The 20,344-nt window shown below is 47.7% G+C and overlaps 2 protein-coding genes across 2 annotated transcripts; one reads left to right on the forward strand and one right to left on the reverse strand.

Annotated features, from left to right (window-relative positions):
- Window positions 1-145: 145 nt before the first annotated feature.
- Gpn3 (GPN-loop GTPase 3) lies at window positions 146-10,453 on the reverse strand. Its single transcript, XM_051161553.1, has 8 exons — window positions 10,294-10,453; window positions 6,818-6,926; window positions 4,323-4,490; window positions 2,957-3,081; window positions 2,017-2,132; window positions 1,793-1,889; window positions 305-433; window positions 146-221 (listed from the first exon to the last, which is right to left on the reverse strand). Exons 1-8 carry the CDS (start codon window positions 10,339-10,341, stop codon window positions 159-161), a joined length of 855 nt encoding a protein of 284 aa, XP_051017510.1. The 5' UTR covers window positions 10,342-10,453; the 3' UTR covers window positions 146-158.
- Window positions 10,454-10,894: 441 nt separating this feature from the next.
- Window positions 10,895-19,009, forward strand: Fam216a (family with sequence similarity 216 member A). Its single transcript, XM_051161554.1, has 7 exons — window positions 10,895-11,062; window positions 12,170-12,228; window positions 13,527-13,648; window positions 15,631-15,760; window positions 15,840-16,011; window positions 17,417-17,496; window positions 18,885-19,009. The coding sequence occupies exons 1-7, from the start codon at window positions 10,998-11,000 to the stop codon at window positions 19,007-19,009; spliced, it is 753 nt and encodes a 250-aa protein (XP_051017511.1). The 5' UTR covers window positions 10,895-10,997.
- The last annotated feature ends 1,335 nt before the right edge of the window (window positions 19,010-20,344 follow it).

A 20,344-nucleotide genomic window follows, 5' to 3' on the forward strand; every position in this document is an offset into this window, starting at 1 on the left:
GAACCAAATCTCCTCTTGAAAGAGCAGCAGCTTCAGAGCTCAGCAATAATCCGGGCTCCCTCCCTCCCTCCTCCCTGAGAGTCCCATTGTCACATCCTCAGGGAGAAGGCCACTTTGTCACCTCGGGAACAAGCAGGATGGTACCTTTGTAGTCAACCTCACTCATTCTGCCGTTCTTGAAAATATTCATCAAACATGGTGGAAGCCTCTTCTTCATGTTCCTAACAGAGGAAACACAGAACAGAGAATGCATCCTGTCCTCTCGGGAGACCCCAGGGCGTTCACACGTGGGATCCCAGGTTACCTTGGGTTCCTTAAACTCCAAGTCCTCCCCGTACTGGATGGCGACGTCGATGTGCTGCAGCACGATGTTCATGCTCTCCTCGTCTGACTGATCGTACGGCAGAAAGCGAACCATGCTGTAGTCATCGATCTACGAGTGTGGTTTCAGGGAAGGGTGACTCTTAGGGTCAGCACACGGTTTCCATCTGTGCGTGTGCAGTGTTTTTCTTTTAAAGATTTATTATTTATTATGTATATAGCGTTCTGCCTGCATGCATGCCTGCACTTGAGAAGAGAGCACCAGATCTCATTATAGATGGCTGTGAGCCACCATGTGGTTGCTGGGAATTGAACTCAGGACCTTTTAGAAGAACAAACAATGCTCTTAACCTCTGAGCCATCTCTCCAGCCCTCCATCTGTGTTTTATAATCATTTATACTTCTCATTTAAAAATACACGTGTGCCAGGCACAGTTGTACATGCCTGTAATCCCAGCATTCTGGGAGGCAGAGATAGGCAGAACTCTGTGAGTTCAAGGCCCGCCTGATTACAAAGTGAGTCCAGAACAGCCATGGCAATACAGAGAAGCCCTGTCTCAAAAAACAAAACAAACAAAACGAAACAAAAATATACAGGCTGGAGCTGGGTGGTGGTGGCACATGCCTTTAATCCCAGTACTCAGTGGGAAGGCAGAGTCAGGAGAAAGATCTCCATGAGTTCAAGGTCAGCCTGGTCTACAGAAGGAGTACACAACAGCCAGGGCTACACAGAGAAACCCTGTTTCAAAAAACCAAAATAGGAGCTGGAGAGAGATCGCTCAGCAGTTAAGAGCACTGGCTGCTCTTCTAGAGGTCCTGAGTTCAATTCTCACCAACCACAGAGTAGCTCACAACCATCTATACTGGGAACTGATGCTCTCTTCTGGCGTACAGGTGTACATGTGGATAGAGCACTCATATACATAGATAAATAAATAAATAAAAATAAAATCTAAAAAAAAAAAAGTAAATAAAATAAAAACCAAAACAAAACAAAATAAAGCAAAAAAGAAGAAAATGTGCTGGGTTGGCGGGATGGCTTGGGCTAAGGTGCTTGCTACACAGCTAACCCGAGCTTGCTCCTTAGAATCCACATGATGGTAGGAGGATCAAGTCCTGCCGACTCTCTTCCTGGCACACACACGTGCAAGTGTGGCATGCACACATGAATAAGTAAATGTAAAAAGCAAGTAAGCAAGCACTCACTCACATGCACTGGACTGGGAAAGGGAGCGCTTGAGACAGACAGGGCAGATCTGGCTGACCTCCCTGACCCGCTGGCACACAGCTGGTTGCTATGTAACCTGAAGCTGTTTCACTGGTTTCTGTCCTAATTCCATTCACCTGAAGTGGTGACAGTGTCACAACACTGAGCTGTCACACAGCCTGAACTAAGTCAAGTCCCTCCCCATCCTTCTGCGGTCTGTAGGGAACAGAGCTGATTGCGTTGCCCCCACAGGTGGACGCTTACCAGCCCACATACAGCGTTCGTCAGCTTCTTGAATTTCTGGCTTCTTAGGTCACCTGTTGAATCCTCTAGCAGCGAGTACATGTCTGGATCCAGGAACCTTGAGGTGAGAAGGCAGACAGTGAGAGGAGGACATGGGGAGAGGCTGACACCGCAGAGCCTGTCTCAGTGGGGCAGGAGGCTCGTCCTGCATAGTGCTCTGCTGAGGCCAGACACCCTGAACTCACTTCTCAATTTCCTTCTTGGCTTTCTTACTCAGCAGGTCCATCTTCGTCATGATGTTAACTTGTGGGATTTCTAGAGAAATCATGGCGCTCAAGGCTGCCAGGATGCCAGAAATAAACTGGAGAAGGAAGGAGAGGGAAAAGATGAGTTATTGTCAACAAGGGCTTGCTGACTCCCTGGAAAGATACAGTGGGAAGATGCTCACTAAAAAATATGGCATAGGTTGGGCATAGTGGCGCACACCTTTAATCCCAGCACTCGGGAGGCAGAGGCAGGTGGACCTCTGTGAGTTCAGGCCAGCCTCGTCTACAAAGTGAGTCCAGGACATCCAGGGCTACACAGAGAAACCCTGTCTCAAGAAAGAAAGAAAGAAAGAAAGGAAAGAAAGAAAGAAAGAAAGAAAGAAAGAAAGAAAGAAAGAAAAAAAAGACAGAGACCAAGTCTCAAAGGGGAGAAGGAAAGATGTGACCTCATCTACATGACCAAAGGGGCGTGGCAAGCCTCTAATCCCAGCTGAGCAGATGGAGAGCAAGCCTCTAGGACAGCCTTTGCTACACAGAAAGACTCTGTCCCAGATCCATCAATGAATCACTTGATATACACTGATCACATTTCTTGGTTTTGACCACAATATTAACCTCCTTACCCACAAAAACCCCTCAGGACCATTAATGAGAAAACAGAGTCTAACTACTAAACCAGACAAAAGGTCCTCAGAAAATTAAAAACATTCTGTTTATTTTAATCTTTATATTTGAGATACTCTGCCACTTTGTAGCCTAAGCTGGCCTTGAACTTGCAGCAACCCCCCTGCTTCAGCCGCCTGAGATAAATGGAAGAGCCTAAGAAAATGTTCAGACTCTCACAGAATGAGCAGAGACTGCCAGTTGTTTCTACCCAGGACTGAAAGGTCTACAAGAGATCAAGAGATGCCTCTCAGACCTTGAACGACTCCACCATGAACTGAGAATCAACAAGGAACACTCCGCACACTCGGAACTCCCACTGTTCAAGCTGCTGGACCAGCTGCTTCATCACGGGCAGATGGGTGTACAGCTCAATCTGACCTGCAGGGGGAGCACCAGACCGGCAGTCAGGACCGTAGTTACAGCACAAGCAGGATGCTCTGGAGACTAAAGGGGGAAGGGGCACACAGTGCGGGCATGGCTAGTGTGTGTGAAGCCCTCAGATGCCCCAGGACAAAAGAGAAGGAGAGAGATCCTGCAAATACAAGCAGGTGTTTGTTATGTATTGTCTGTGGTGCTTTGTACACGCTAGACAAGGTCAGACCCTGCATCATGTTTTTGTTTTTTTTCTTTTTCTTTTTGTTTTTTCCTACATTTCCCTGAGTGTTGTTTTGATTTATGCTGTCTGTATATCATGTTCCTGTAGGCCGTGTCAGAGCTCAAGTTACTGAAGTTGTAAGCCACTCAGCATAGGTGTTGGGGACCAAACCTGGGTCCTCTGGAAAAGCAGCCACCTCTCCATGCCCCGCACTCAGCTGTTAAGCGGGGCATTACAGATACCCAGGACAGTCCTAACACCTGAGGCACAGTCACTACGGGGACACCAAGCAGACTATTTTTACCCTTCCATTTTTGCCAGTGCTAGGGCTGGAGGTGTGATCCCGTGGCAGACTGCTGCCCTGACATGAACTAGCCCAGGGTGCAAGCCTCTGCACAGAAAAACAAAAAGCCAAGTGCAAAGGGGCGTGCATCTTGAAAATATTCACACCCATTATCTTCTCCTCCCCATCTCTCTCACACACAGTTTCTGTGGGAATCTATGTGTTTACTTAAAATCCAGTGAAGGCCGCAGATGAGCAAGGCTCCTCAGGTTCCTGTCCGGCTCACACCTCGCCTTCCAAAGCTGGGTGGCGCTGCCTGCACCTTAGGTCTCACTTCGTGACACCTCTGCTCACTGTGCCACAGCCCCCCGACACCCAGCCTGCCTGAGGCCCTTCTTTCTGCACAGCTCCCTCAATTTTGCCCAACAGCCTAGTTTAAAGGACAACTCATCAGCTGCCTCCTAAACCTTTCTTCTGCACGACAGTCTGTGTTCCTTCTGAGGGTCACCTGTCACAAATATTAATCATCAGGTGACGGTTTATCCTGCCTGCTTGCCACTAGACCTTAAACTCCATGGCCCGGGCCCTTCATTCTCAAGGCTGGTCTCAGTAAGCACCTGGTAAACGCAAGGGATTAACTGGAAGCGACTGGGCTGCTCAGTGCAGCTGTTCACTACTTCCCCACAAGGACACAACCGTCGCAGCTTCAGGGCAGACAGCACATTCAAATCGCTGATGTACCTGGACAGTCAAAAAGGATGTAATCGTCCTCAACATGGCCCAGACAGTTCTCCAGCCAGTCAAAGTTGTTGGCAAAATACTCCATGCAGAACACCAATCCTCCATTGGGACCAAACCGCAGAGAATCGTCCTCCATCACATCGTCCACCTCGATCAGTTCCCGGATGTCTGGAGAGCCAGGCAGGGACCAGAATGAGTATCCACTTGGGAAACTTATCCTCTCTAATAGTAATTACCACCACATGAAGGGAAGAGGGCTCAGTGACTAAGAGTGTTTGGTGCGCGAGCATGAGGGCCTGAGCAGGAATCTCCAGCACCTGTGTCTGTGTGAAAAGCCAGGCATGGCCGCATGTCTGTAAAGGCAGTGAGTGGAAAAAGCAGGGGCTGTGGACTGTCTCCAGGCTCAGTCAGAGACCCTGTGTCAAAGGTGGAGCGAGAACAAGACACGTGATTGAGCATTTCTGCAGAGATGCTACACACTATGAAACTAGCAGACATAAAAAGGGGAGCGGAGCTGGGTGTGGTAGCGCACGCCTTTAATCCCAGCACTCTGGAGGTAGAGGCAGGTGGATCTTTGTGAGTTCGAGGCCAGCCTGGTCTACAAAGTGAGTCTAGGACAGCCAAGGTTACACAGAGAAACCTTGTCTCGGAAAAACCAGAAAAAAAAAAAGTGGCCCAATATAAAAAGGGGAGCGGAAACCTTGTTGTTTGTTTTGGTTTGCTTCAAGACAGGGTTTTTCTATGTAATAGAGCCCTGACTGCCTTGGAACTCACTCTGTAGACCAGGCTGGCCTGGAACTCACACAGATCCTCTTGCTTCTGCCTCCTGCATCCTAGGGTTAACCGGGTTCACTGCCTCACCCAGACTGGAGGGGAAGTTCTTTAAGCACTGCTACAAAATAACCTCCTAGGTGTATCATTAAGTAAAAAATCCAAGGCACAGAACTTCCTGTCAGAGCTGCGTGTGCTGAGGAAACAAGCTGGTGTGATGGTTCACACCTACAATCTTAGCTCTTGGGAGAGTGAAAAAAGAGGATCTATATAGTTAGGTCCTGTTTCAAGGCAAAAACCACAACAAAACACAGCAGTCCACTAGGAACACAGTGTACACACTCAGGCTGGATTTTAGATACATAAGTTGCTTATGGAGGATCACATCAGAACACATTGTACATACTCAGGCATGATTGCTAAACCATGACTCAGGAGATTTTTCGGCATACTTCCTCCTTTTGTTGGTCACAATTTGAACCATTCAGCTATGTATTACCTATATCAAGAAGTGACCTGCCGGGCTGGAGAGATGGCTCAGCCGTTAAAGGCTAGGCTCACAACCATAAATATAAGAGTTCGGTTCCCAGCACCCACAGCTGTCTCTTCAGCCATCAAAAAAAGAAAAAAGAAAAAAAAAAAAAAAAAAAAGAAGTGAGTTGCTGAGCGTGATGGCATAGGTCTTTAATCCCAGCACTTGGCAGCCAGAGGCAAGTGAATTCGAGGCCAGCCTGGTCTACAAAAGTAAGTCTAGGACAGCCAAGGCTACACAGAGAAACCCTGTCTCGAAAAACCTAAAACAAACAAAAAAACCAAGTAAGCTAAAATGACACCAACTGTCATCTCTTGATAACCCAAGAAGCCAGTTAACTCCCAACCCTTTCTATGAGTAGGAGGTGGAGATGGGAGCACTCACCCTGGGGTGGAAGGATGGAAACTGCAAGACTTAGCCTACAGAGAGTATTAAATATCCTGCATACAGATGGTTCTCATTCATTATGAAAATCAAAATATAATCGGGGCTGGGCTGCAGTCTCATGCGGTTCCCTCCTGGGTTCTGTGAGGCCCTAGGTCCTTCCAGTACATTTTTACACTTAAGGAAGCTTTTCACCCACACGACCGACCCTGAAGCAACAGCCTGCCTTTGTCAAGAGGGATGAGAAGCCGGCTCCCATCGCCTCCTCAGCCTGTACCCCCACTCCACACTCTCCTCCTGACCACACCCTTGGCTCATGTCTGCAATCCCAGCAATCAAAAAGGTAGAGGCCTTTAACCCTACTGCATAGGAACCATCTTACCACAGACTCAGAGTAAGCAACAAGCTGGGCGTGGTGGCGCACGCCTTTAATCCCAGCATTTGGGATGCAGAAGCAGGTGGATCGATGTGAGTTCAAGGCCAGCCTGGTCTACAAAGTGAGTCCAGGACAGCCAAAATAACACAGAGGAACCCTGTCTCGGAAAACTAAAACCATCACACACACAAAAAAAGAATAAGCAACAAAGGGACAACAGGGAAGGGCACAGAGGCAGGAGCCCACTCACCTTTAAGTCTCACAGCGAAGACAAAAAAACAAAAAGGATGCCATCACACCCTTACCCAGAAACACCCAGCACCAAATGACCTTGGGCTTCATTATACTCATCATGAAACCTGGGCTGAGCAGCGGCTTTCGGTGCCTCCTGAGCTTCACTGTGCCTGAAGAAGGTGGCTCGGCAGGACTTACCAGCCATCACAGGGTAGCTGAAGTGCTCTGCTGCTGGGTCCAGGTTGACCACCTGGACAGAGCGACTGAGGGCTTCACAGTGCTGAACCATGGTAGAACAGTAGGTGCTCTGTAACAAGATGGCGAAGTCAGCGCACAGGGTGGACCAGTGCCAACCTCCACACCCCCGGAGACTGCTCCACTCTCTGGGCCAGTGTCAGTTCAGGCCAACGCTGCACCTTCAGGAAAAGCACTGGGAGCCGGGTGTGGTGGTGCACACCTTTAATTCCAGCACTCTGGAGGCAGAGGCGGGCGTGAGATCGCTGTGAGTTCAAGGCCAGCCTGGTCTACAAAGCCAGTCCAGGACAGCTAAGGCTATATACAGAGAAACCCTGTTTTGAAAAACCAGAAGGAAAAGAAAAGAAAAAAGCAGCACTGGGAAGGAAGTGAAAAGAGGGCTACAGATCAAGGCGTGGCCTGGGCTCAGGAACCGCCCGCAAAGTCCAAAACTTGACTCACACGATAGAAATCGCCTCCCCCATGCTTCTCTGTTGGCACACTGTTCTCTCTATCTGGGACAACCCCTCCACGCATCAGGATGCACCGTGAGTGACAGGCCAGCTGTGTACCTTCCCAAACAGATGAGTCACATGGGCACCTCTGGTACTCAGAACAAAGTGTTTAGTAAATACCAAAGTGTCACAACTCTGGGAATTCCTCAAGCTTCATGTGTGAGCATTATCTTTGCCTTTTCCACTGTGGTTAGCGTCCCTAATAGTACCCCCTTAATATGTATTTACAAGGAAACTACTGTCTCACAGTTAAAAACAGAAACCAGCGTTGGTGGTCACTCGGGAGGCAGAGGCAGGCAGATCTCTGTGAGTTCGAGGCCAGCCTGGTTTACAAAGTGAGTCCAGGACAGCCAGGGCTACACAAAGAAACCCTGCCAAGGGGGTGGGGTGGGGGGAAGCCTAGTCTCCTGGCTGGGACTAGTGACACACACCTTTAATCTCAACACTTGAGGGGAGGCAGATCTCTGAGCTCCAACCTAGACAGTATTCATGAGTTCCAGCCCAGTTAAGAGCTAGTCAGACTGTTTTAGAAACAAATACACAACAACAAAACACCTTACAGCCAAAATAAAAGCAAAACCAAAACCAAAACCACCCTACGGCCCAAGCCGGGCCCGGTTTCGTGCCTGTAATCCCAGCACTGTGGGAGGCAGAGGTAGGTGCAGGTGGATCTCTGCGTTCCAGGCCAGCCTGGCCTACAAAGTGAGTATAGGACAGTCAAAGCTACAGAGAGAAACCCTGTTTCAAAAAACAAAACAAAACTACAACACTGATGCCACACCCACTCCACTAGAGTCTGTGTGACATGCAACCTTATCGGCTCAGAGGATGCTCTGACATCGATCAGGTGATGGGCAACCAGATTCGCAAGGGTCCCTGGCAGAAGCCCAGGTATTTGTTGAGACGAGCATCCCGAGTCCTGGGTGTAGAGAGCCTGGTTATTGGCCTACTTTTGTTTTTCCGCCTTCCTTGCTCTATAATCACTCACGCATTCTTATTAAGTCCACCTCCAGGGCAAGGCCGTTCTTACCCTCTGAACATCTCAGTAACTGAGAAACCTGATGTGAGTCCATCGGGAAATGAACCAACGGTGGCCGTGGATGAAGTAGTTCCGCAGAAAGCTGAACGTCTCATATTAAAAAGTACCAGAAGCATGACTGTAAATGAAACTACACCTTGGGGGTGAAGGTGTTTGTGCAGTTGATACAGAAAGAAAATGCGACTGTGCAGGAGGCGCTTGACAAATGGCAACAGCTGGGGTATAGGCTAAAGAATTCTAGGAAGAGAAGGCATATCCAGGAATGTGAGGTTAGCGAGGAGAGTGAAGCAGTCCTGGGAGTTCCCAGTCAAACAGAAAATGGGACAACTTAGGACTGGATTGAAGGGAAATGGTGGCAGAGACGCAAATACAGAGGACCCTAGCTCTAAGAACCACTCCCTACCCTCCATTACCATATATAGGAGTGTATGGTGAGGATTTAACACGACGGGTTACTAAGGATGGTAAAAAGATAAGATATTAGGACCTGAGTCCCTGGGAAAGAATCTTGAGGGCCAGACCTCCATGGTGCACTTTAACTGCAGCAGAGAAAAAAGACGTAATTGCACAACTCACCAAGGTGGTAGTAAAGTATGGCACCCCGTGGGATTGTTTTGGCTTACAATGTATGGGAGTACCAGAAATATTAAGATGTGTAAAAGAATATAACAACTTTATCTAAGTATGGGCTGCAGATGTGCAGACTTGTACTTCTCTCATGGGTAAAAACTGTTAATAATAACATGTCTGAAAAAAGAGCCAGCTTCGCCTAGCTGACTGCGAATTCTAAGAAAAGCTCATGCCACCTTGTGAGGTGATTAACCGCAGTCTGTCTCTGGCCCTTGTGCATAGCCAGAGAAGAGGACCTTGTTGTACTTTTAGTTTCTGATTATTGCTGTACTTTGCACTTTGTAGCCTGATCTGTATCTCTTAAACTGTGGTTTGTAGCTAGCAGAAGGTCCTGTCATGACTGTATAAACCACTGAGCTCAAGTAAAGATTTTGACAACAGCATTGAACCTCCCTTGTGTTCGTGTCTGTCTGTCGCGCCGAATCCGTCCCCACCTGATATCTTAGGACCCTTGCTCTCCACGGCTAGAAGCCCCCTCGGTGGTCCGTGACACACTGACTACCCCCACCCCCCACACACAAGCAAAGAAAACCTGCCATGCACAGGACTGGAGAGACAGACGGCTGAGCACTGAAGAGTACTTGCTGCTCTTACAGAAGACCTGAGTTTTCTGCAAGTGGCACCCTCTTCTGATCTTTTTGAGCATTGCACACAAGTGAGACACACACACACGAAACCCACATCCCAACATTCCATCCACCTCCCGGTGTTAGAATGGAACCCAAGGTCCAAGTTTGCGAGGTACAGTGGGGGAAAAGACCCCATTTTTTGTGGGTGTATGGCAGAGGGCCTGTTCTAGAATTAGGCAAAAACAGAATCAAATTGTGGCGAGAACTAACCGTATGGTTCTGAAAATAAAATTAACCTTCCTGTGTCTTGTTTTCTTTAATCTGTGGAACGGGTCTAGATAGGACCAAGCTGACGCAGTGGTTATGAAAAACACCTGGGAAGACTAGGGGAGTTTCCCGAAGCAAAAATAAGTTTTTAAAAGTAAGTTTTGTGTGTGGGTACGTACACATCGGTGCACTGTTCGTGGAGTGCTGGAGTCACAGCTCTGTGCCGGTGCTAGGGTCAGAACTCAAGTCCTCCGGAAGCGCCGAACAAGCTCTTAAACGCTCAGCCCCTCACCGTAGCCTCACAGTATTAAAGCTGCCATAGCTCCCCCACAAAGACTATACAGGCAGAGAGCGGAAGCGAATTACCCAGGGTTCCCCGGGGCCCCAGCCGCCCACGAACTGCAGTTCCTCGAGCCTCACCTTCCCGCTACCTGCGGGGCCCATGACCAGCTGCGCATACCGAGGCATGCCGGCCGGCTGTCGGTGCGCTCACTGCAGTCCGCCACACTCCCTTCAGCGTCCCTTCGCGCGACGCCCACTGAGATCCGGGGACATGGGTGCGAACCAATCGCAGCTCAGATCACTTGTCTGTTCCTGGTAGTTCCTGCACCTCGGGCTACGGAGCGTCTCAAGGGTCAAATCACTTGTGGAACGCGTACTGAGAAAACAAAACGAGAGGGCGGGGGCAGGAGTTCACGCATGCGCAGAGAGAGAGAGAGAGAGAGAGCGCTGCGGGCGGTTGTCGGTTGGTGCACAGGCAGAGGCGGTTGCCTGGGCGATAACGGATCGCGCGGATAACGCTCGGAGCCCCTGGACCGGTGCACTGGTTCTTGGGTTTGACTCATAGGGTGACACCCCAAGATCTGCAGATCCGTTGAGGGTCTGGAATACTGAGGTGGGAGGCACTTGTGCTTTAGGGGGCGTGTGCATGGCCTCGCCCTGACGCGTCCCGGTCACTGAGAGATGCCCAGGGGCGGAAGCCTCGTCACCTGAGGTCTCCTCCTCCCCGGCTCTAGCTCTCGGGTTGTTCTCTGCACCATCCCGGAGCCGCTCGGGCAGGGTCGGAGGATCGAGCGGGAGGCCGGGGCCTCACACGGGTGTGACGCAGGTGTGCGGACGACGGGATGCCGGGCCACTGCCCGGGACCCGCGGAGCCGTCCGCGTTGGCCGGGACGGAAGGCGGCGACGGGTGAGGCCCGGGAACCCCAGCCGAGGAGGCGCGAGGGAGGACGGGGCTGCCGAGGGGAAGGGCTTGCGAGGCGACCTCGGAGCTCCACAGCGACGGCCGCCCGCTCGCGCTTTCTGCCCTGGAGAGGGCGCTGCGAACCCCGCGGAGAGCGGAGGAGGACCCGGCCTCCTGGGGCCACCAAGCCAGTCCCTGCGAGGTTGGCTGCCTCTCTGTCAGACGGGGCTGCGGGCCAGCGAGACAGCTGGTCATGGCTTGTTTGGCGGGTTGGTTTCCTGTTGCACGCACAGGTAGTTGAGGCTGGCTTTGAACTCGTCCTCCTGTCTCCACGTCCAGAGTGCCAGGATGGCTGGTGTGGACCACCGACCCTGACCTGGGAAGGGTTTAACTATTTGATAGATGGCGAGCACAGTTGACACCTCGTGTCACAGCTGGAGGCCACGCTGCCTTCTCCCCCCTCCTTGCCGTCTTAAAATCAAGAGCAGTTTGATGATTGGGATTCAACTAGGTCCACAACTATGACTCTTGGTGAATCCGTGGCCATGAAGTAAATACATGTTTATTAAATATATATTTACATTAAACGTACATTTTACCCAGACGTGGTGGCGCACGCCTTTAATCCCAGCACTCGGGAGGCAGAGGCAGGCGGATCGCTGTGAGTTCGAGGCCAGCCTGGTCTACAAAGTGAGTCCAGGATGGCCAAGGCTACACAGAGAAACCCTGTCTCGAAAAACCAAAAAAAAAAAAAAAAAAAAAAAAAAAAAAAGAATTAGACTGGGAAGCTATGAAAATCATACCAAATTTAAGTCCTTTCTAGTAAACATGGGGCTGGGGATCCGGCTTAGTGGTAGAGCATTGCCCAGCATCTGTGAGCCTGGGTTCCATCTCCTCGTAACACACACTTATACTTCGTCCTAGTAGAAAAACCTGAGCACTCGCTTAGAAAAAGCTTAGGTTCACTCTCCTTATAGCCAAGTTGGAGGAGAAAACTTTGAAGACGTTGATAAGAACAGGGAAAGTACAGAGCACATGAAGCTGTCGTTAGACGCGGGCTCTTTAGTGGCTGTCAGGCTGCAGGTTACATCTACACATGTGCTTTTCTAACAGATCAGCTGGTCACCCTTATCACCAGAGTTCCAAAGGCACTGGGGAGCAGCGCGCCGCAGGTAATGCAGGTACATTACAGACTTGAAAGTGCCAGTTTACCTGTAACTCATTAAACAAAAAAAAAGACTTTGTTTTTGTTATTGGTTTGGTTGTTGTTGTTTTTCGAGACAGGGTTTCTCTGTGTAGCCCTGGCTGCCTTGAAGCTCACTCGGTAGACCAGACTGGCCTCGAACACATAGAGATCTGCCTGCCTCTGCATCCAATTGCTGAGATGACCATCGCCCAGCTAACAATGGACTTTTAACAATAGGCTCAAAGGGCTGGCAAGATGGCACAGCAGGTAAGGGCAGCTGTTGTCAAGCTGGACGTCCTGAGTTCAGTTCCCCCAGGACCCACATGGTAGAAGAGCTGACTCTTTGGAGTTGTCCTCTGACTTCATCATGATTGCCAGTTACACCACATACACACACACATATAAAAAGACTTTACTAGATTAAACATGCTTTGGACATGCTAGAGAGCTACTCAGTTCAAGACCAGCCTGGTCTTCAAGGTGAGTCCAGGACAGCCAAGGCTACACAGAGAGAGTCCAGAAATAACATGGATTGGAAAGCGTAGCGCATACTTGTCATTTACACATGGACTAAAGAGGGAAATCCCTGCATGAACAACTTCAAAACCTTAGCTGTTTCATAGGGAACATTTTCAGAATACCTCTTTTCTGATGAAGTTAAGAGAAAATAAAATAAGCCCTTAAAAGCCTCTTACTAAGCTGGGTGTGGTGGCGCATGCCTCTAATCCCAGCACTTGGGAGGCAGAGGCAGGTGGATTGCTGTGAATTTGAGGCCAGCCTGGTCTACAAAGCAAGTCCAGAACAGCCAAGGCTACACAGAGAAACCCTGTCTCAAGCCCCCACCCACCCACCCCCCTGCAAAAAAAAAAAAAGCCTCTAATTTTGCAGGGTAGGAGGTAGAGTTTACTGGCCTTGGTGGCATGGGGGGTGGTGTGCACACAAGTGCTCACGAGATACCAAAGGACAACTTGAGGAGTCTTCTCTCATTCCGTTTACAGTCCAGGGGCTGATCTCAGATTGCCAGACTTATTGGACAAAGCCTTTACCATCTTGTCAGGCCTGTACCTCATTTGCATTTGCACAGAACTGCTGATGGATGACACTGAGCATCTTTTTATGTGAGACACTTCATTCAATTCTGGATGTTTGTGTGCTCTAAATGTATGGGCTCTCAAAAGTTTACACATGCTCTCAAATTTTAACTGATTTAAGATACTCCTACAACTGCTTCAGGATAATCACTGGTAGTCATAAATATATATTATTAATGATCTTTGTCTACAGATAGAATCAAAGAGGGACACAGAGTGTACTCACACATTGCCAAGCTGCAGCAGTTATGGAAGACTACTCAAATCCAAACAATTCACATTCCTAAGTCAATGACAGATGCATCTTTTCTAAAGGTAAGACCAGAATTCAAAATAAAATTTTAATTATAGTTGTGTGTGTAGAGGTCAGAGGACAACTTGTGGGAACTAGTTCTCTCCTTCTACCGTGTGCATCCTAGGGGTCAAACTCACTCAGGCTGTCAGTCTTGGCAGCAAAGCCCTTTTGCTTGCTGAGCCATGTTACCAGCCCCTGAAATGTTTCTGGAGGATGCTGAATATTAGCCCTGGGGCCTCATACATGCTGAGCAAGCTCAGCTACCAAGCTGATTGTGATTGAAGATAAACTACTTAGATAGAACTTAAGGCTCTGCAGACCACATGGCGAACCTACCACACTGTCAGGGAGTCCATGAAGGCAGCCTCCTGCAGAGCGGTGGTCATCTGACACTGTGGAGCCTGTCCACTTCCTTTTTCTATTTAGCTCTTTCTTTTGGATACTGGCCCAAGCCTAAGTATGCTTTCCCCGGCACTCTAAGCTTTCTCACTGTATCTTTGACATGGCTTTTTCTTCATCACCCTCCTGGGCCTATTGGATATAGTTCTTTTAAAACAGAAGTACACTTGGTCAAAATTAGAGGAACTTAGTATGGTGGGACACACTTGTAATCCCAGTGTTCAGGAGATGGAGGCAGGAGGACCAGCAGTTCAGGATCATTTTCAACTATATATCAAGTTCAAGGCCAGCCTGGGATATATGAGACCCTGCTTCAGAAAAAAAATCGGGCTGAGAAGATGGCTCAGTGGTTAAGCACACTCCGCTCTTGCAGAGCACCCATGTCAGGTGGCTCAAAAGGACCTTTAACTCCAGCTTCAGGGAATTGGGCACCATTTTCTGGACTCGGTGGGCACCTGTACTTGTGCACACACCTACACATAGACACATAATTTTAAAGAATCTAGGTTGGAAACTAATAGCATGTTCCTCAGAGATAGATACGCTTCTGCTTCTGGAAAAGGTGTTTCCTTAGTTGAGACAGAGTAAACGAAGCTGCTTTCGGGTACCATGTTACACCTCAAAAATCACAGAAGGTAAGATCAGGGGAGATGGCTCTGCTAGTAAAGGCGCATGACATCAAGCCTGAACCTGGCTTGGATTCCTGGGATTCACATGGTGGTACAAGAACCAAAAACTGCCAGTTGTGCCTCCGACCTCCGTGTGCACACATACACACACACACTAAATAAGAGCACGACGTCCAGCTTGAGAAGGTGGGGGGACTAAAGCATACAACAGAGAGCAGAGCCCCTTTCCTAGTTCTAGGTTCTTCCTTCATGGAACTTGTGTCTTTGGGTCTTGAAGCTCAAACAACATCTGAATTACTAGGGGTGGTAGCTAGAGCCATTTGCATGTTTTAATACGTGTCCATTTCCTTTTTTGGCCAAGTTGAGATAGCTGAATTTCGAGAACCACACAGATGAAGGGAGACAGCCCTCACACCTGTCCTTTCAGTTAAAAGCTGACCTGTGGTCTACAGTGGAGGGGGAAGGGGGGAGTGAGGGGGGTGGGGAGGGTCTCTATGGCCACCAAGGCCAGTAGAATGTTAGTCTGAGAGATAAGGAAGTTCAGTTCAATACAACTCAGTATTTGGTGTTGGTTTAAACACTGCATCTGACCTCAAGTAGTTTATTTCAGGCATATGTAAGCACAAACACAATTTGGGAAAAAGTTTCCTGGTGATAATTAACTCAGTACCATATGCACAGGAAAGCTTAAGACATGACTACATCAAAGCTCTTTGTCAAGTAGAAGATAGGTACTATAAATTAACGAGGAAGGTGTTTTCTTGATAAGAGTCTGGGGAGGATCTGGTGTTTCCTGGCCACACAGATACCGCAAAGGTCACTAGGCTGTTAATCACAGCTTATAAATATATGTCTTAGAAGAGATGACCTGTGTGCTTGACATTCCTGGTTCTCCGTGCTTTTCTGTGAGCACAAGGACCTACATGCCTCCCCTACACTCTAGCAGTCAATAAACCCATCATTCTGTCTTTCAGAATTCAGAACTCACCTCAAACCAGAAGCGCTACCTGTGCAACATTGTGAAGATCTGTAACTCCAGCTACTTGAGGACCTTAATAAAGAGACAGTACATGCATTTGTTTCATCATAGCTCACAAAAGCCAGGCAGGTTCATTTCCACTTGGCTTCTTGTCAATTCTCGGGAGAAGTGAGAGGGTTTCCTAACAGGTGATTTGTGTCCCAGGTGTCCTCACTCATCACAGAAGCCATATCAGCTCTCACTACTCACAGAACCAGCCTTCCCCCTGCACTACATGTCGACACCATCTGGAGAGAGGAGACTCTGTGAGCACTGCAGCTGCAACACCCGAGATGATCATACATTCCCTTTGGCGACCGCTGAGACACAAAGAAGGGTCTGTTTGAGTTTAAGAAGGAAACTCCCCAGTTCTCTGTGCAGGGACCCTCCTGATATTAAAACCTCCATTTCCTACTGTGTTCACTCTGCTAAACTCAGATGCGGGAAGCCTCTTCTTTACTGAGATGAGTGGGATATGACACTTCAGGGAGATTGAGTTTCTGTGACAAGATTTGTCTCAAACTCATGGTAATCCTTTTGCCTTAGCTTCTTATATGCCAGCAGCGCAGGTATACCACCACACCCAGCCGTACTACTATTTTTCACAGTATAGTTTATTGATTTGTAAACATTTCTGGATCAGGACAAGATGGTTCAGCAGTTAAAAGTATTTGCTATGCAAGACCAACAACCTGTGCTTGACCTGGTAGAAAAGATTCCCCAAAGCTGTCCTCTGACCTCCACACATGCACCATAGTACACACCCCCATATTCGAACACACAGGGTTTCTCTGTATTAGCTATGTCTGTCCCGGAACTCCACTGTAGACCATGCTCACAAAGATCTGCCTGCCTCTGCCTCTGGAGTGCTGGAATTAAAGGCGTGTTCATAATCATCTATATTGAGATCTGATGACCTCTTTTGGCCCACTGGCTCATATGCAGGCAGAATAGCGTATAACAATTTTTTTTTTTTTTTAAATTCTGGGCTAGGGGTGGTGGCATACACCTTTAATCCCAGCACTCAAGAGGCAGCAGTCAGATTGACAAGAGTTTGAGACAGCTTGGACTACAAAAGCAAATCCAGGACAGCCAAGGCCACACAGAGAAAACCCTGTCTTGAAAAATAAAACAAACAAATGGTGGGTCAGCTAGAGATAGATTGCTCTTCTCATTTAAATTCCAAAGGATGCAAAAGCCTCCATAAGTATGTCATGCTTCTGAGAGGGAAGTACTAGACAGCCAGGAGGAAGGGGAGAAAAGCCATCAACAGGTGTGTGGCATAAGCCTGTACTCCCATGACTGGGACGATCAGGAGTTTCAGGGCATCCTGGTCTACTTAGTGAATTTGAGGCAAGCTTAGGCTACATGAGATTATGTCTCAAAAAACAAAACCCACAACTTAAAGCTGGGCGTGGTGGCGCACACCTTTAATCCTAGCACTTGGGAGGCAGAGGCAGGTGGATCTCTGAGTTCAAGGCCAGCCTAGTCTACAAAGCGAGTCCAGGACAGCCAAGACTACATAGAGAAACCCTGTCTTGAAAAGCAAAACAAAACCCCACAGCTTAGCTTCAGTAGCCGTTGTGTGATAATAGTGCTGCGTTTCACAGCTAACAGATCACAGGACACTCGGGAATGAAGGGTCTGGTAATGCCAGCAGCCAGTAAAAAGAATCATATATTCAAGTTTGACAGCAGTGTTCACTTTGCTGTCTGCAATTAAAATATTTCCCTTTATCACAGGTTAAAAATTGGATATGCATCTAAAACAAGATGCAAGTCACTGAAGATTTGTAGAAGATCAAGCATGTTCTTGCTACCAGGTAAATGTGGAATTAAACAGGCAGGTGCACACAGACACACACATGAAGTTATAAAGGATTGTTTTTGAAACAAGGTCTCATGTAGCCCAGGCCGACCTAGAACTGATTCTTTTGCCTCTACCTCCAAGTACTAGTATTGTAGGTGGGCAGGATTACCACACCCGCACTACACTTTTGAACACTTTGCTTAAAAAATACTAGCCCAAATACAGTCATTTTAATTATGTCTTGATTAAAAATGTTAAGTGTGGTGAGCTTTATTGTTCAAGTAAAAACTCATCTTGTGGCACGTGACATTAAGTCCCAGCACAGAAGCAGAGAATCTGTGAGTTCCTGGGCAGTCTGCTCTACACTGCAAATCCATCCAACACCATCAGAGCTACACAGAAACACCCTACTCAAAACCAAAACTAAACATGAAATAGCTTGTGCTTCTACTCAGAATTCAGTACTCCAGAGAGTGAGATACAAATTTGTCCTTTCTTCCTAAGCTAGGTAGGTATGTGCCCTAGTCCTTCAGAGTCTGTTGTTGGTTTTGTTTTAGCAGAGTCTCAGAGATCTCTAGCACAGACTTAATAACCAAGTGCTGGGATTAGAGGCTTGTGCATTACACCTGCTTCAGAAGGGTTTAGTAGATGCCTGCCAAGCATGGGCTAAATCCAATCCCAAGACTTACGGGAAAGGGCAGGGAGATGGTTAACTCTGGTCTAAAAAGGCTTGGGAGACCCTAGCAGAGGAAACACTGCTGAGGTCCTCAAGCCACAAGGAAGAACTAAAGGACATGGGACACTGAAGATGTAACTGACTACTTCAACCCCTCACTCCCTCAACCATGACTGAAAATCAATGGGAATAGAGCGTGCTAAGCAGTAGCTGCTACAATCCAGTGCTGAGACTATGTGAGAAAGAGCCTAGGGGAGGTGGGGGTGGTGATGTAAATTGAGAACAGCAGGGGGTTTTGTCTTTGCTAAAGGCTTAATCTGGGTTCTTTGACATTTGTGCTTAGCGTTTTATTTCCAGCCATGTGTGTTGTGCACACCTTAAATCCCAGCACTCAAGGTCCAAAGGCAAGAAGTGGATCTCAGGGAGTTGGAGGTCAGCCTGGTCTGACATCTCAAGTTCCAAGTCAGCCAGAGCTACAAAGTAAGACCCTATCTCAAAAAAATACGTGAATGAGGCTGGAGATGGAGAGATGGCTCAGTGGTTAAGAGCACCAACTGCTCTTCCAGAGCCTCCATTCAATTCCCAGCATCTACCACTCCAGTGCCAGGAGATCTGATGCCCTCTTCTGCCCTCTGTGGCAGGCAAAATACCCATACACATAAAAAATTAAAAAGTAAAAGAATTTTATTTCCAAAACACATTATAAATGCTTATCTTCCCTTTAGTTTCTTCAAATGATTATCAACCATGCACAAATGAAGAAACAAAGGAAGAGGATCTACTGAATAAATGCATGCAGTCTATGTCCATTCAAGAACAGGGCACATCTCACATCAACCTGCCAGTCTAGTCCTCTATACCAGGTGCAACTATCAGCTCACATCCAGATGCTGTGCCAGAGGCGGACAAGGAAGAGTTGGGAACCATGTATGGGGCAGTGCTAGTCGCCAGTTTGTCACTTTGGTGATTGAGAAATTTACAACAGCCTTCTTTATCCAATATGCTTTTGTGTACCAATGATAACTGTGTAATGTATGCTTGTTTCTAGCTATGAACAATAAAAATTTTACTTGTCACATAAAACTGAATTTTTGGAAAAAAAATTTATGTGCATTGGTGCTTGTATGTATGAATGTAAGTGCAAAGTGTTGGAACTCCTGGAGCTGGAGTTACAGACAGTTGTGAGCCACCATATGGATGTGGGAATTGAACCTGGGGCCTCTGGAAGAGCAGCCAGTGCTCTTAACTGCTGAGCCATCTCTCCAGCCCCGATTTTTTTCTTTTAAATCTGGCAAATATATTATTCCTTCTTTTAGTTATAATTACTTCTATCATAGTAATAGTTGAATATTCCATGAGGTTTTTCTTGATTAAATTAGGAAAACTGAAAAAATATTTCCATAAGATAGCATTTGTAGGTCTCAACTTGCAAAGTAGGTTGCTAATAGTTGCCCTTAAATATAAATTAAAAACCTATGGATAAGATAGGCATGGTCGTATGTGCCTTTAATTCTAGCACTTAGGAGACAAAGACAGCTTTCTTGAGTTCAGGACAGCCTGATTTACACTGTGAATTCCAGGTAAGCCAAGTTGAGACCTTATCTCAAAAAGCAGTGTGACAACATGCAGCAAGGCTTAAGAATCACTGCTAAAGCTGGGTGCAACAATCCCAGCATTCAGGGATGAAGAGGCAGGCAGATCTGAGTTTGAGGCCAGCCTGGTCTACAAAGCAAGTCCAGGACATTTCAAAACTCTGTTAAATAAATAAATAAAAATAAAAAGAACCACTGCTAAGCCAGGCATGGTGGCGCTTGACTTTGATCCCAGCACTCAAGGCAGAGGTAGGTGGCTTGCTTTGAGTTCCAGGCCAGCCTGGTCTACAACGCAAGTCAGGGCAGCCAGGGCTACACTGCTGATATATTGTCAGCATGGCACAGGGCTTAGAAGCTGGGAAATAGATCTCATGTTTGACACTGTGCCATAACCGTCCTGCCTAGGCCTTCTGATGCAAGGACTACAGGCATGTGCCAGCATGCCACTGCATGCCTTCACTCTAGCAGTGTTCTCTGCCTTCCTAATGTTGTGACCCTTTAATGCAGTTCCTCATGTTGTGGTGATCCCCAATCATAAAATTATTTGCATTGCTGGCTGAGTGTGGTGGCACACACACCTTTAATCCCAGCAC

Source organism: Acomys russatus, chromosome 19 (assembly GCF_903995435.1).
Source record: "Acomys russatus chromosome 19, mAcoRus1.1, whole genome shotgun sequence".
NCBI classification, from domain to species: domain Eukaryota; kingdom Metazoa; phylum Chordata; class Mammalia; order Rodentia; family Muridae; genus Acomys; species Acomys russatus.

Excerpts from the sequence above, each read along its gene's own strand:
- Gpn3 (XM_051161553.1), bottom strand. The coding sequence starts at position 10,341 with ATGCCTCGGTATGCGCAGCTGGTCATGGGCCCCGCAGGTAGCGGGAAG. Across the intron at positions 3,082-4,322 it reads CATCCTTTTTGACTGTCCAG|GTCAGATTGAGCTGTACACC; the intron begins GTACATCAGCGA and ends CTCCCCCTGCAG. Across the intron at positions 222-304 it reads TGGAGTTTAAGGAACCCAAG|GAACATGAAGAAGAGGCTTC; the intron begins GTAACCTGGGAT and ends TTCCTCTGTTAG.
- Fam216a (XM_051161554.1), top strand. The coding sequence starts at position 10,998 with ATGCCGGGCCACTGCCCGGGACCCGCGGAGCCGTCCGCGTTGGCCGGG. Across the intron at positions 16,012-17,416 it reads CCGCTGAGACACAAAGAAGG|GTTAAAAATTGGATATGCAT; the intron begins GTCTGTTTGAGT and ends CCTTTATCACAG. Across the intron at positions 17,497-18,884 it reads AAGCATGTTCTTGCTACCAG|TTTCTTCAAATGATTATCAA; the intron begins GTAAATGTGGAA and ends TCTTCCCTTTAG.